The sequence below is a fragment of the Triturus cristatus genome, chromosome 2_1, assembly GCF_964204655.1.
Source record: "Triturus cristatus chromosome 2_1, aTriCri1.1, whole genome shotgun sequence".
NCBI lineage: Eukaryota > Metazoa > Chordata > Amphibia > Caudata > Salamandridae > Triturus > Triturus cristatus.
In genome coordinates this window covers 118,846,308-118,859,155 of record NC_140581.1, presented here as the reverse complement: position 1 = coordinate 118,859,155, position 12,848 = coordinate 118,846,308, and the positions used below count along the sequence as shown (strand labels likewise).

Sequence of the window (12,848 nt, the reverse complement as noted above, 5' to 3'; positions counted from 1 at the left end):
CACACACACTCTCTCTCACTTTGTTTTTTGTTTTCAAACAGACGGTGGCATAAAAATCCATCATAATGACGGGTCCCACCCATTCTGCAGAGCTTAACCATTGTCAGATCCACTAGATTATGCAGCAAGGTTATCTAAAAAACGCAAATTATGCTGCCTATTCTCTTTGAAATCAGCAAATAATGCACAGTGTGGTATGCAAAATATGACAAATGCCATAATTATGTGCGGCAGGCTGCAGCTACAGAATCTAGTAAATCCACTAGCCCTCATTATTAGCCCTTGTTTTATTAACAATGTATTCATGAAATTTAAACCAAAACATTTAAAGTCCAATCACTGCCTACTGTTAGTTATTCGAAGAAAACAGCGTTTTCAAGCTAACTTCCCCAAAATAAACATGTAAACTTAAAATGCATGTCAAGTAGCACGTGTCTTATGGTCCAATATTAGATCTCAGAGACATCTTGACCGTGTGGTTTATGATGTTCCCGGAACCAGAATTTTCTAAATTAAACTAATCACAGTTAGGGCACTTCATATTAAGACATAATCACATAAAATAAAAAATGCATTGTTTATTCATACATGCTGATACACACATATAAGGGATTTGATTGTATGCAGTCCCTGAATGTGATGTAGAGTCTGGATTCTGCATCTTATATTTAAGGACACGAACAGCATCTTAGAGCTCACTAGACGCTCACTCTCTCCTCCCTTGGCTTTGAGGTGGCCAAAACCAGATACAGCAGGTGGACGGGGAGGCGCACAAGGCCCAACTAAAGAGCAATGGAGCACCGGAATGGATCCGTGCACTGGGGAGAGAGGGTATTTTTAAGAAAGTAGGGTCTGCAACAGCAACTTTCAGAAGATATGGGGGTCATGACTGGCACAATTTGAGCTAGAATCCAATGAACACTTCAGCACTTTGAGAATGGTAGGGACCTAGTCTTGGGGAACCCACTAAACACTGACAGCATAAATTCACCCCAATAAACACTAAAGCTGGGGGAGATGTCATTGAAACTATGACTTTACCCATTAACCCACTAAACCTGAATAGATGGCATGGACAGCATAGAATGTCCAGGCAGCAATGTATCCATTCTCCCCTCCCCTTTTACAAATATAGCAGGTATTCTGGCCAATGTATGATGTCATAATATAGCATGGACCAATTTGAAAGACCCATATATTGTTGTTTCAAGTTAAGAACTTTTATTCTGGATTATTAAGGAAAAAATAAGAAAACGTAGTTACCACAATCTAGACAAAAATCAAGACCTGTTCTAGAATTTTTGGCGCCCAAGGCAAGGGGATATTTTATCACTGAACTCAATCAATCAATCAAGGCATTTATAGAGCGCACTACTTACCCGTAGGGTCTCAAGGCGCTTGGGGGGGGGGGTGCCGTTATTGCTCGAACAGCCAGGTCTTCAGCTTCTTCCTGAAGGAGAGGTGGTCTTGGGTCAGGCGCAGGTCGGTCGGGAGGGAGTTCCAGGTCTTGGCGGCCAGGTAGGAGAAGGACCTTCCTCCTGTTGTCGCTCTTCGGATGCGGGGGACGGCGGCGAGGGCGTGGCTGGCTGATCGGAGGTGGCGTTTGGGAGCGTAGAAGTTGATTCGGTTGTTGAGGTAGCTCGGGCCTTGGTCGTGAAGGGCTTTGTGTGCGTGGGTGAGGAGACGGAAGGTGATTCTTTTGTTGACGGGGAGCCAATGCAGGTCTCTCAGGTGTCCGGAGATGTGGCTGTTTCGTGGGATGTCGAGGATGAGTCTGGCTGTGGCGTTCTGTGCGTAGGATGTTGAAGCACGCCGAGGAGACGGCGTTGACTTGCCTGGTCATGGAGAGGGAGGAGTCCAGGATGAAGCCCAGGTTGCGTGCGTGGTCTGTCGGTTTGGGTGCGGTGCCCAGGGCGGGGGGCCACCAGGAGTCGTCCCAGGCGGAGGGCGAGGGGCCCAGGATGAGGACCTCCGTCTTGTCTGAGTTCAGATTCAGGTGGCTGGTCGTCATCCACTCGGCTACATCTTTCATCCCTTCGTGCAGATTGGCTCTGGCGGCGGCGGGGTCGTTGGTCAGGGAGAGGATCAGCTGGGTGTCGTCGGCGTAGGAGATTAGGTTGAGGTTGTGTTGGCGTGCGATGGCCGCGAGGGGGCTCATGTAGACGTTGAAGAGGGTGGGGCTCAGCGAGGATCCTTGAGGGACGCCGCAGATGACTTTGGTGGCCTCTGACTTGTACGGTGGTAGGCGGACTCTCTGTGTCCTTCCGTCGAGGAAGGAGATGATCCATTCCAGTGCCTTCTCCTGGTTTCCGACGTTGCTGAGGCGCTGTACTAGGGTGCGGTGGCAGACCGTGTCGAATGCCGCGGAGAGGTCTAGGAGGATGAGGGCCGCTGTGTCTCCGTTGTCCATCAGGGCTCTGATGTCGTCGGTGGCAGCGATGAGGGCGGTCTCGCTGCTGTGGTTGGCTCGGAAGCCAGACTGTGAGGGGTCGAGGGATCCATTTGTCTCGAGGAAGGCGGCCAGCTGCTTGTTGACGGTCTTCTCGGTGACTTTGGCTGGAAACGGGAGGAGCGAGATGGGGCGGTAATTCTTGAGTTCGGTGGGGTCCGCTGTGGGTTTCTTGAGTAGAGCGCTGAGTTCGGCGTGCTTCCAGCTCTCAGGGAAGGTGGCGGTGTCGAAGGAGGTGTTGATAATGTCCCGCAGGTGGGGTGCGATGACAGCGTCTGCCTTGTTGAAGACGTGGTGAGGGCAGGGGTCGGTCGGAGATCCGGAGTGGACGGAATTCATCATGCGGACGGTGTCTTCGGTGCTGATCGGAGTCCAGGCGCGGAGGGTGGTGGTGGGCGGCGTTGCTGTGGTCGTGGCGTGCGTCGGATGAATGCTGAAGCTGTTGTGTATGTCTGCGATCTTGTTGTGGAAGTAGGAGGCGAGGGAGTTGCAGAGGTCTTGCGATGGGGTGATGTTGTTGTTTCCTGCGCTGGGGTTGGAGAGCTCTTTCACGATGTTGAAGAGTTCTTTGCAGTTGTGTGCGTTGTTGTCCAGCCGGTCCTTGAATGCAGTTTTCTTGGCGGCGCGGATCAGTTGGTGGTGCTTCCGGGTGGCGAGCTTGAGGGTGGTCATGTTGTCCGGTGTTGGTTCCCTTCTCCAGACTTTCTCGAGGGCTCGGCAGTTCTTCTTGGAGCTCTTGAGTTCGTCGGTGAACCATGGGGCCTTCTTGCTGCCGGGTCTGCTGGGCGGGGTCCTCAGAGGGGCGAGTTCGTCCGCGCAGTTGCTGATCCACTTCGTGAGGTTTTCAGCGGCCTGGCTGGGGTTCGCTGAGCTGGCAGGAGGGTGCTGGCTCAGGGAGGCGGCGAGCTGGTCGGCTGTGATCTTGTTCCAGCTTCTACGGGCAACCTGTTGCTGGTGGTGGTGGATCGTCGTTCTTTTGAAGGTGAAGTGGACACAGCTGTGGTCCGTCCAGTGAAGTTCTGTGGCGTGGCTGAAGGCGATGTCTGTGCTGGATGAGAAGACGGCGTCGAGTGTGTGTCCGGCGAGGTGGGTGGGGGTGGACACCAGCTGCTTGAGTCCAAGGTTGGCGAGGTTGTCGAGCAGGGTGCTGGTGTTGCGGTCGTTGTTGTTCTCCAGGTGGAAGTTGAGGTCCCCCAGGAGGATGTAGTCAGCGGAGGGGAGGGCATGCGGGCTGACGAAGTCGGCGATGTCCTCGCTGAATTGGGTGCGTGGTCCCGGGGGTCGGTAGATCAGGGTGCCTCTGAGGGTGGTCTTCGGGTCGGTGTGGATCTGGAAGTGCAGGTGTTCGGCGGTGGTTAAGGAATTGTCGGTGCTGGTCGTGATACGGATGGTGTTCCTGTGGATGATGGCGATGCCTCCTCCCATCTGGTTGGCGGTGCGGTCCCTCCGGGTGATCTTGTAGCCCTCAGGGATGGCGATGGCGATGTCGGGCGCTGAAGAGGCGTTCATCCAGGTCTCCGTGAGGAAGGCAACGTCCGGGGCTGTGGTGTCTAGGAGGTTCCAGAGTTCGATGGCGTGTCTGTGGACGGAGCGGGTGTTGAGGAGGATGCACTTGAGGTGGTTGCTGCTGGTGTTCGGCTTGCCAGGTGCTGGTGGCGGGCAGGTCCGGATGCAGGTGAACTTGCAGGCGTGACAGCTAAAGGGTCCGTGGGAGCGACGTGGGGTGGCTCGGTAGCATCCTGGGAATCGGCCGGTGTTGAGTGCGATGAGGGTGGCGGCGGTGTACGTCAGGCGGGTCGGCCGGGGTCCTCGTGGGCCAGGGGTCCTGGCGCTGGGCGCGGTCCGGTCGCGGACGGGCGCAGACGGGCTTACCTTTGGCGCGCCTTCGGCGCACAATCGGCGCGGCCGCTGCGCGTGACCGCTGCGCGTTCGCACGGTCGCCATATATGGCGAAGTGCGCGGGGGGCGGAGAAGCTGGGAGGCGGGAGCGGGGAGGGTACAGAAGGAAAAAAGGGGCGGGGTTAGCGGCGGTGGCGGGAAGCGGGGAGCGGGGAGGGAAGACGGAGGGCAGCTACACGGACAGCAAACAGCAAACAGCAAAACAGGCAATACAGGCAATACAGAAGTCAAAAATAAACAATTTACAACAATTCTAACAACGATGACACCAGGGTGAGAAGCGGCGAGCACGGACCACGCCGCTCGAAGGAGGGGGCGTGGTCACGCAGCGGCAGCCGGGCAGCAAGGCAGTTAGGCAGGGAGGCACACGCAGCAGCTGGTGGCCGTGCGGCGCGGGGGTGTCCTAGAACTAGGTCACACTCACCTGCGTCGCACGGTCGCCATATATGGCCAAGTGCGCGGGGGGGCGGAGCAGCTGGGAGGCGGGAGCGGGGAGGGTACAGAAGGAAAAAAGGGGCGGGGTTAGCGGCGGTGGCGGGAAGCGGGGAGCGGGGAGGGAAGACGGAGGGCAGCTACACGGACAGCAAACAGCAAACAGCAAAACAGGCAATGCAGGCAATACAGAAGTCAAAAATAAACAATTTACAACAATTCTAACAACGATGACACCAGGGTGAGAAGCGGCGAGCACGGACCATGCCGCTCGAAGGAGGGGGCGTGGTCACGCGGCGGCAGCCGGGCAGCGAGGCAGTTAGGCAGGGAGGCACACGCAGCAGCTGGTGGCCGTGCGGCGCGGGGTTGTCCTAGAACTAGGTCACACTCACCTGCGTCGCACGGTCGCCATATATGGCCAAGTGCGCGGGGGGGCGGAGCAGCTGGGAGGCGGGAGTGGGGAGGGTACAGAAGGAAAAAAGGGGCGGGGTTAGCGGCGGTGGCGGGAAGCGGGGAGCGGGGAGGGAAGACGGAGGGCAGCTACACGGACAGCAAACAGCAAAACAGGCAATACAGGCAATACAGAAGTCAAAAATAAACAATTTACAACAATTCTAACAACGATGACACCAGGGCGAGAAGCGGCGAGCACGGACCACGCCGCTCGAAGGAGGGGGCGTGGTCACGCGGCGGCAGCCGGGCAGCGAGGCAGTTAGGCAGGGAGGCACACGCAGCAGCTGGTGGCCGTGCGGCGCGGGGGTGTCCTATGAACATGATGCTTTTATGGCCAGCCTGACTGCAGCTGGACTTCCTAACCATTGGTTCCACATCAGGAAACCCCCATCTCCCAGGACGCTGCTTCAGTGTGGAAACAGCCATGCGCTTACCTTCCTGGTCAGTTTATACATGAACCTCGCCAGGCTCTCCGCTAGTATCTCAACATTCCTCGTTAGCCGCTGTATGTCAACCTGGGACCTGAGGGATAAAAGCATATCAGAAATGAGCTCTCTATGCAAGGGAGGACCATGAACAATACATCATTTTCAGATAAATTCACAGGTCTCAGGACACAGGATAAGGTGTCACTAACTAGGATGCCATGGAATTTCTACAGGAAAACATTTCTTTGCTTATTGTTTTTTACTAAAGAACAGAGTAGGGCAGACCAGGCATTGAACACTGTACAGAAACTGTGAGTAAAATAAAGGTTCTTGTTTGGATCCACTTCTGCTGTTCCCTTCATGATGGCTGCTGCTGCCCTGCCTGGGATGTTCGTTCTCTATAGAATGTTGGGGATGTCATTCTGTACACATGTGAATGTGGAGATGAGTTGGAAGAGGAGCTGAAAAGGAAGTGTCTCAGCTCTGTGTATGTCACACTAATCACCTGAATGTTACTAGTTATTAAAGGGCTCCCTCCATGAACACCAGAGTCCAGCATCCTTCCACATCTTTATAGTCCTATCATATTGGACTCTATGCTGTGTATTACACTGAGTCTTGCAAGCTTTCCAAAGTGGTGAGGATATGGTTGGCTCATGGGCATAAGTGCAGAGGGATATCTGTGCTATATATGTGCAGCCACATTATGTCTGGAAGTGAAAGTCTGCTGCCTTGTGCCACAATGTCCTTTGTGGTGCTTGTCTCCATCCAGGAGATAGAGGCCTGACCTTCTCACAAATAAACTAACTGTAAAGGGCATGGACACTTTCTCGGGAGCATCATGTAGTAAGATGCAACAAATATAATATCAACATTGTTTCCAAGGTGCCTCCACTGCTGTTAAGTAAATGTAAATTGGGCCATAGCAGGAAAACTCGTTCTGCTTCTGCACTCACCCCGGGCTCCCATCTCTGTCGTCCTTCTTTCTAACAAGTTGAATCCACCCCAATAGATCCTTGTCCATCGGTTTTAAAACAGTTCCAAAGCTCCACTCAAGCGGTCAACTAAGGTTAGCACTTAAGTCTTCAATTGAACTGATAAAGCCGGATTCGTATCTACCTTACCATCACCAAGAATTCTCTCAGGTCGCCAGGATCTTTTTATCTGCTAAATAGTGTAGAGGGGAGGAAAATGAATTTGGACTCCAAAGGACCACTGACTCCAAATCTCAATTAACTACGAAATTGCTCTTCATGAATGACTTGATTACATTTCTAATCACACTATTATAAGTGGATTTTAGTAATACATTTCTAAGGCACACGATAATATGGACCCCTTAATATGTGGGTGCGGACTAACAGTGATTATGATGCACCCCTACAATTTTCAGAACAACATGGCGCTCTATCAGAACAAAGCATTGTAAGTAATCTTCTAAAGTTGGCATTAATCTCTCTAATCCTAATGAAACCTGGGCCTGGCCTAAATGTTATGGAGGTTTCACCCTTTATCACTATTAGCGGCTGCGGCAAAAATGCCGTAAGATCAAACACCCAACAGTTATGTGCTCATACGCAAGCGTCTAACATGAAGAGCAAGACTCAAGCTAGTTATCCCCTCAGGTTGGTGGCAGATGGCATCGCGTTGACATCACTGGATCTTTCAGAAGGGTTCAAACCCACCGGTCATGGTGTCTGGCATTGAGGGCTATAAGATGTATGGATTGCTGAGACAGCTCTGGCTTATTACATCTCTTTAGAGCATGTACATGAGATTTCTCCTTCTACCACTCTGGAAGTCCACTCAACAGCTCGTGTCGTTCAGGGCTCAGCTCATTCACATTACACTGGTTATGGAAAATTCCTGAAATTTCACCACTTTGCGTAATTTTGAGCAGTTGGTGCAATTTGGAAACGACAGAACATGAGCAGCTGTTGTTTGTGGGCTAGTAAATGAATGAATCCTTCTGCCAAAAATTGACAGGAGGATGTATGCTGCGCTAAAATATAGGGCAACATGATGGATTTGCATTTCGCATTATTTCGCCGTAATTTCAAGTACCTACGCGAAAGCATATTTTGGGCAAACCCCTAAACAATGCTGACTCTTCAAAAGTGTGTGCAGGCGCTTACTTCTACTTTCCAGCCTTCTTGCTGAAGGTTTCTCCCTCTTGGATAATCTCTTCAGCTGCTGTGCTTACAAACAGTGCATGCACCCAAGAATAGAAAGTTTCCTTGAAAAACCATGGCAATTCACACACGCATACATTAGCAGCAAAAAATAAAATGTCAGGCTGGCCTAGTCTCTGCTTGTAGGCTTTTCGCTTGCACCTCCCATGCACAGCATTTTAACGCAAAGTCAATATTAAGTCAGCATTCCTTGCATGCAACATGGCCTGTATTGCATGCAACACTGAGGATACATAAAGCCCAGACGCGCACATCATTGGCACTTGGTCTTCATAGCATCCTTCACTCTGGGTGTTCTCACCCGTTAGAAGAATGTGGAACAATCTTGTGCGCAAGCTGCTGCATGCTTGTAGGCCTAGATGTGGGAATGTTCTCTCATGTCATCTTTCATGGGGGGCGATATGGGAAGTGCCTGCCTTTTAGATTTATTGTATGGTACCCAGTGGCGGCTGCCAGCAGGGAAAAGTGATGGCCCAGCACGTGGGACAATAATTAAAAAAAAGAAAAGAAAACATACCTCCGCCGCCGCCTCGTTGCTCTTGTGCTCCTGACGCACAGGCTCCCAGATTCCCCTGCGCCAATCCAGATGCTGCTCTCATGCTGGTAATACTATTACGCTGCTTGAGTGAAGCGCCCGAATTGGGCGGTGCCAGCTGGTTTTAAACTCCCACAGAGACAGTGCCTGCTGTTTGCCGTGCAACAGCCTGGAAGTGCGCATGGCCATCCTAAGACAGCCGGCCAAATCGATATAAGCACTTGGAGTGCCCGCCACTGCTCCTCCGTGCTTGCTGCTGTCAGAGGACGGCCCAGCCTACAAGACTCGGCTCCAGCATGAAAAATACAATGACAATAAAATTGCTTTATTATCCCTTTATTTTACATGATGAACCTGCTGGCTCCAGTGGGGCAACAGTCCTCCGCCATAACAGAGGAGCCGCCGCTTCTGGTACCTGGTCTCATACCAGGATGTAAGGCGGTCCTAACCCCAGACAGGGGACTCACCAATTCAACAACTCACCCACAGTGGCCGGGCCATCATTTGCATGTTTTATTTACCTGAATTGCATGTTTTATTTAGTAAGGATTCTCCTGTGGCCCTTGACACCATGTCGGCAGCAGGAACGGGGCCATCCCAAACTCTGGAATGATGAGAGATGCTGACCAGAAAGAAGGCACCATCCATCATTGCCTTAGAGTGGGTCTAGATCCCATCTGTCTGGCTCTAGGGATCACAGCCATGTTGTGTGTGAGCATGCCTTTATATATGTTTGATAAAGATACATGTTATAGTTTTTGAAACATATTAAGTCAATGGTTGTGCAATGATTAGGTGGGTGCTTTAGTAGAAGTGTGTAAGGCATAGGCCTTTTGGGCGTAATTTAGCATGGGGTTTAAGCCTCGTTTGTAAGTTAGCACAGTGTTTGTATGTGCTAAATTGTCACATCTTTCGTGCTCACATTGCTTTATGAGCTGCAGTTTCTGTGCTGGCGGTCCTCCGCTGGCAAACTGGGCTCGTAGGAGGTTCATCCTGGCAGAATGTAAAAGAACTGTGTCTCCCACAGACTTCCTAATCAACTAATAGGAGGTTTGTTCAGTCCTGTGTTGGAGGATGCAGGAACCTTGTGCATTCGGCCCCACTCGCTCCAGAGGCTCCTTGAGGCAGAGAGGGTATACAAGATGCTGGCACCCGGGGATGAGGCAAGCAAACCCATCGGATGCTGCTGAGATGCTGTTTAACAGGGACCCCATTTGAGGCTGTCGGACATAAACAGGAGGTTTTGCACGGATCGTCTGATATGATAAACTGATTAAGAATGCCACGAAGTATTTCTGAATTGTAGATAAATAAGCTAGGTGTGTGTGTGATGAACAATGTTTAGGAATTATTTAGTTTTCGCTCTCATCTTTTTCTGTCATCTCATATCCTCTATTTTTTTTTATCCCCGAGGCCTTCATTAATATGATGATATTTATTATCACATGATTTGCAGAAGAAAAACATATAAAACATTCTAATTCATTATAAAATACCAACTTGCATGTGCACTGACTGTGGAGCTTTAGGGCGACATTCTGTGCATCAATCTCATGTGCAAGAGATTCCCTGAGATGTTTGCTAATTCCAACTCCTTCTAGTCCACAAGAGTATACCTCATGGAAGGTTTCCTGTTCTCTGCAAAGGTCACAGTTTCACTGATGGTTTGGATAATTTATGCAACGGGGTTTTCAACACAAACCTATCCACCCATGAAAGACCCTTCTCAGGCAATTCATTATGGAGATGTGCTCCCTGCAGAGTGCAGACCACTCATCCTTGCTGGAGATAACCTTTCACTCAAGCTCCATGCAATGAGCAAAATGGATCCCTCTGGCTCATGCACACTTCTGACTCTGCCATCCACCCGCCTGCCCCCCCCACAAGTCCTGCCCAGGGAGTCCATCACGCCACCCTCCTGTTACTTGTGGATACCAGTTGTCTCTCTTCTTAAAAGGCCTTGTGCCTCCTAGCCACCCAGGAAGGCCAGTGTGAGCAGGCACAGAGCTCACATTCACCATACTCATAATGAGGTGCACACCCGTGATCCTGCTGCAGCACCACTAGCTCACTCAGGCTTTAGGCAGAGAAAGCCACGCCTGTAAACTCACAGGCTCACCTGGTGTCCAGGATGGTGTTCTTCAGGCCATGCCTGTGGCTGTCAAGGTGCGACAGAGTGAAGGCCGGGATCCTGCGAAGGCTAAACTGCTCGTGCTCCCAGCCGAGCAGCTCCTCTCCCAGATGGATCTTTTTGTGCACCATTGAAAAGGCCATGCTCTGGAAGGGAGGAGAGTTCATGACCTGAAAGGATACAGGAAACATTCATGAAAACACTGCATCATTGGTCCATATCATGTCCATGTTTGTGAGCGGGGAGACTGGCTTAGGGAGACAACATCATCACCTGGGATTCCCTAACTTCAGGGGTGGCATGATGGTTAGAAGATGTGATTTTCATAAGGTGAAAGATGCCCTTGGTACCCAGCATATGATGACCATATTTGGGATTTGATGGCAATAACAGCCATTCAGTGGCTATACTACCCAGGACAGCAATGTCACACATGTGATGGTGATAGACATTGGGCTGATTCCAAGTTACAAACTTAGACAAGTCTATTTAGGGACATTGCTCCTGCATTTTCAAAAGGACCACTTTCACTCTTAATGATGTTTCCCTCTCGCTCAGACTATTGTAAAATGGCAGTGCAAAGGGAGCAGGAAATTCATTTGTACGAATGAAAGCAGAATTTTATGAGTCAGATGTTGAAAGGCTACATGAATAATCAATAATCAGATTTCTACAGATCTTGAATCAATGAGTCCGGCACTCATGTTGTGAGTAAAAAAAAAAAGAAACTCATGCCTATGATGAGCGATCCGCTTCACTGGTGGCGAGCATTATACTAACAGAGTGCCAGCCCTTTCACCGCAGAACATCGACCCTAATGGACTTTATCGGCTGCTTTGTGATAATACACCCCAAACTCCACAGGGTTTATGGAGTGCACCAAGCTGAACATCCCACATCCAATGACCAGGGGCAAGCCTTCTGAAGGAAGGCGCCTGACTCTGAACCGCCTGCTGCCAGAGACTAGGAGCATCATGGGTTTCCTCAGATTCCGCAAGGCTATATCCGTCTGATTCATTCTTCTCAAAGATTTCCCCTCCTTCTTAGAGGCTCAGCATTATCAATTGCTTCACCACCAAAACACAGCATGGGAACATATGCCTGGTCATTACGTTCTAGACGAGCATTCTGGAGGCGCACAGGTCAATTTCCAAGAATCCCTCTTTGCCTTTCATAACCCATTCAGAAAACACTTTTACTGCTGTACCTCCTATGCTCAGTCCAATGCCTTTGTCTACATTACTCGTTGTATCAAGCAAACAATTGTGTTAGTGTCAAACTGAATATATGAGAAAGCTGGTGTAATAATTCATCACCTTAACAATTTTGTGTTGGAAGTGTTTACATATGTTAGCTGGATCATGATTTGTTGATGTTAAAACTTGTAATGTAATGTAATGTAATGGGGTTTTTATAAAGCGCAGGTTACACTCCAGGGAGCATCTTTGCGCTGTAGAGAAGAATCAGCTCCTGATGATGATCCATGCGGAGGGTAATTAAACTAGATTCCTGCACTCCCATTCAGGGAGAGCAAAAATCCAAGTCTTGAGGGCCTTTCTGAAGGTCGCTTCTGTAGAGATTTGACGGAGGGAGGAGGGAAGAAGGTTCCAGGCCTTGGACCCAAGTACTGCCAGAGATTTTCCTCCTTTAGTCTTGAGTCTGAACTTAGGGATGATAAGAAGATTGGCCGTTTGGGACCTAAGGCATCGCGTGGGGTTGTAATGTTTGAACAGTTTTAGTATGTAGTTGGGTCCCTTTCCATTGAAAGCCTTAAAGGTGATCAATAGAATTTTAAAGAGCACCCTTTTGTTAATGGGCAGCCAGTGTAGGAGGTTCATTGCTGCCGTAGCTGAGGTCCTCTTTTTCCACCCTAGTACTAGTCTGGCAGCCGCATGCTGTACCATTTGTAATTTATGGCGGACTTCTTTGTTAGTCCCTGCATATAGGCTATTACAATAGTCGATGCGGGAGGTGATGAGGGCTACTGCGACCGTTTTCCTTGCGGAAAGGGGAATTAGGTCGTAGAATTTCCTGAGTCCTTTAATGATTCCGAAGCAGGTCCCTGCTACGGTTGTGGCTTGCTGTTTAAAACTCAGGGCGGGGTCAAATTTGATCCCTAGGTTACGGACTGAGGAGGCAGTGCTAGGGGGAGCAATGGCATCATCAGGCCACCATACTGAGGGATTGAAGAAATTATCCTTGCCAAAGGGAAGGATTTCTGTTTTCCCAGTATTGCACTTGAGATGATTCAAGTTCATCCATCTGAACGTGGCGGTAAGGCAGCTTTGGAGCCTTCTTTCGGCTTCTTGGGTATCATTTTCCAGTATCA

At 50.2% G+C, this 12,848-nt stretch overlaps 1 protein-coding gene across 3 annotated transcripts in view; it reads right to left on the bottom strand.

Moving 5' to 3' along the window:
- The window catches only part of LOC146863856 (BOS complex subunit NCLN-like), a 239,404-nt gene that overhangs the window by 37,074 nt on the left and 189,482 nt on the right, over positions 1-12,848 (bottom strand). For all 3 annotated transcript variants that reach the window (XM_085628490.1, XM_085628507.1, XM_085628499.1), the window contains exons 9-10: positions 10,508-10,689; positions 5,668-5,755 (exon numbers count right to left, since the gene is read on the bottom strand). In XM_085628490.1, the coding sequence (XP_085484616.1) occupies positions 5,668-5,755; positions 10,508-10,689 (270 nt within the window). The remainder of the gene's footprint in view (positions 1-5,667; positions 5,756-10,507; positions 10,690-12,848) is intronic.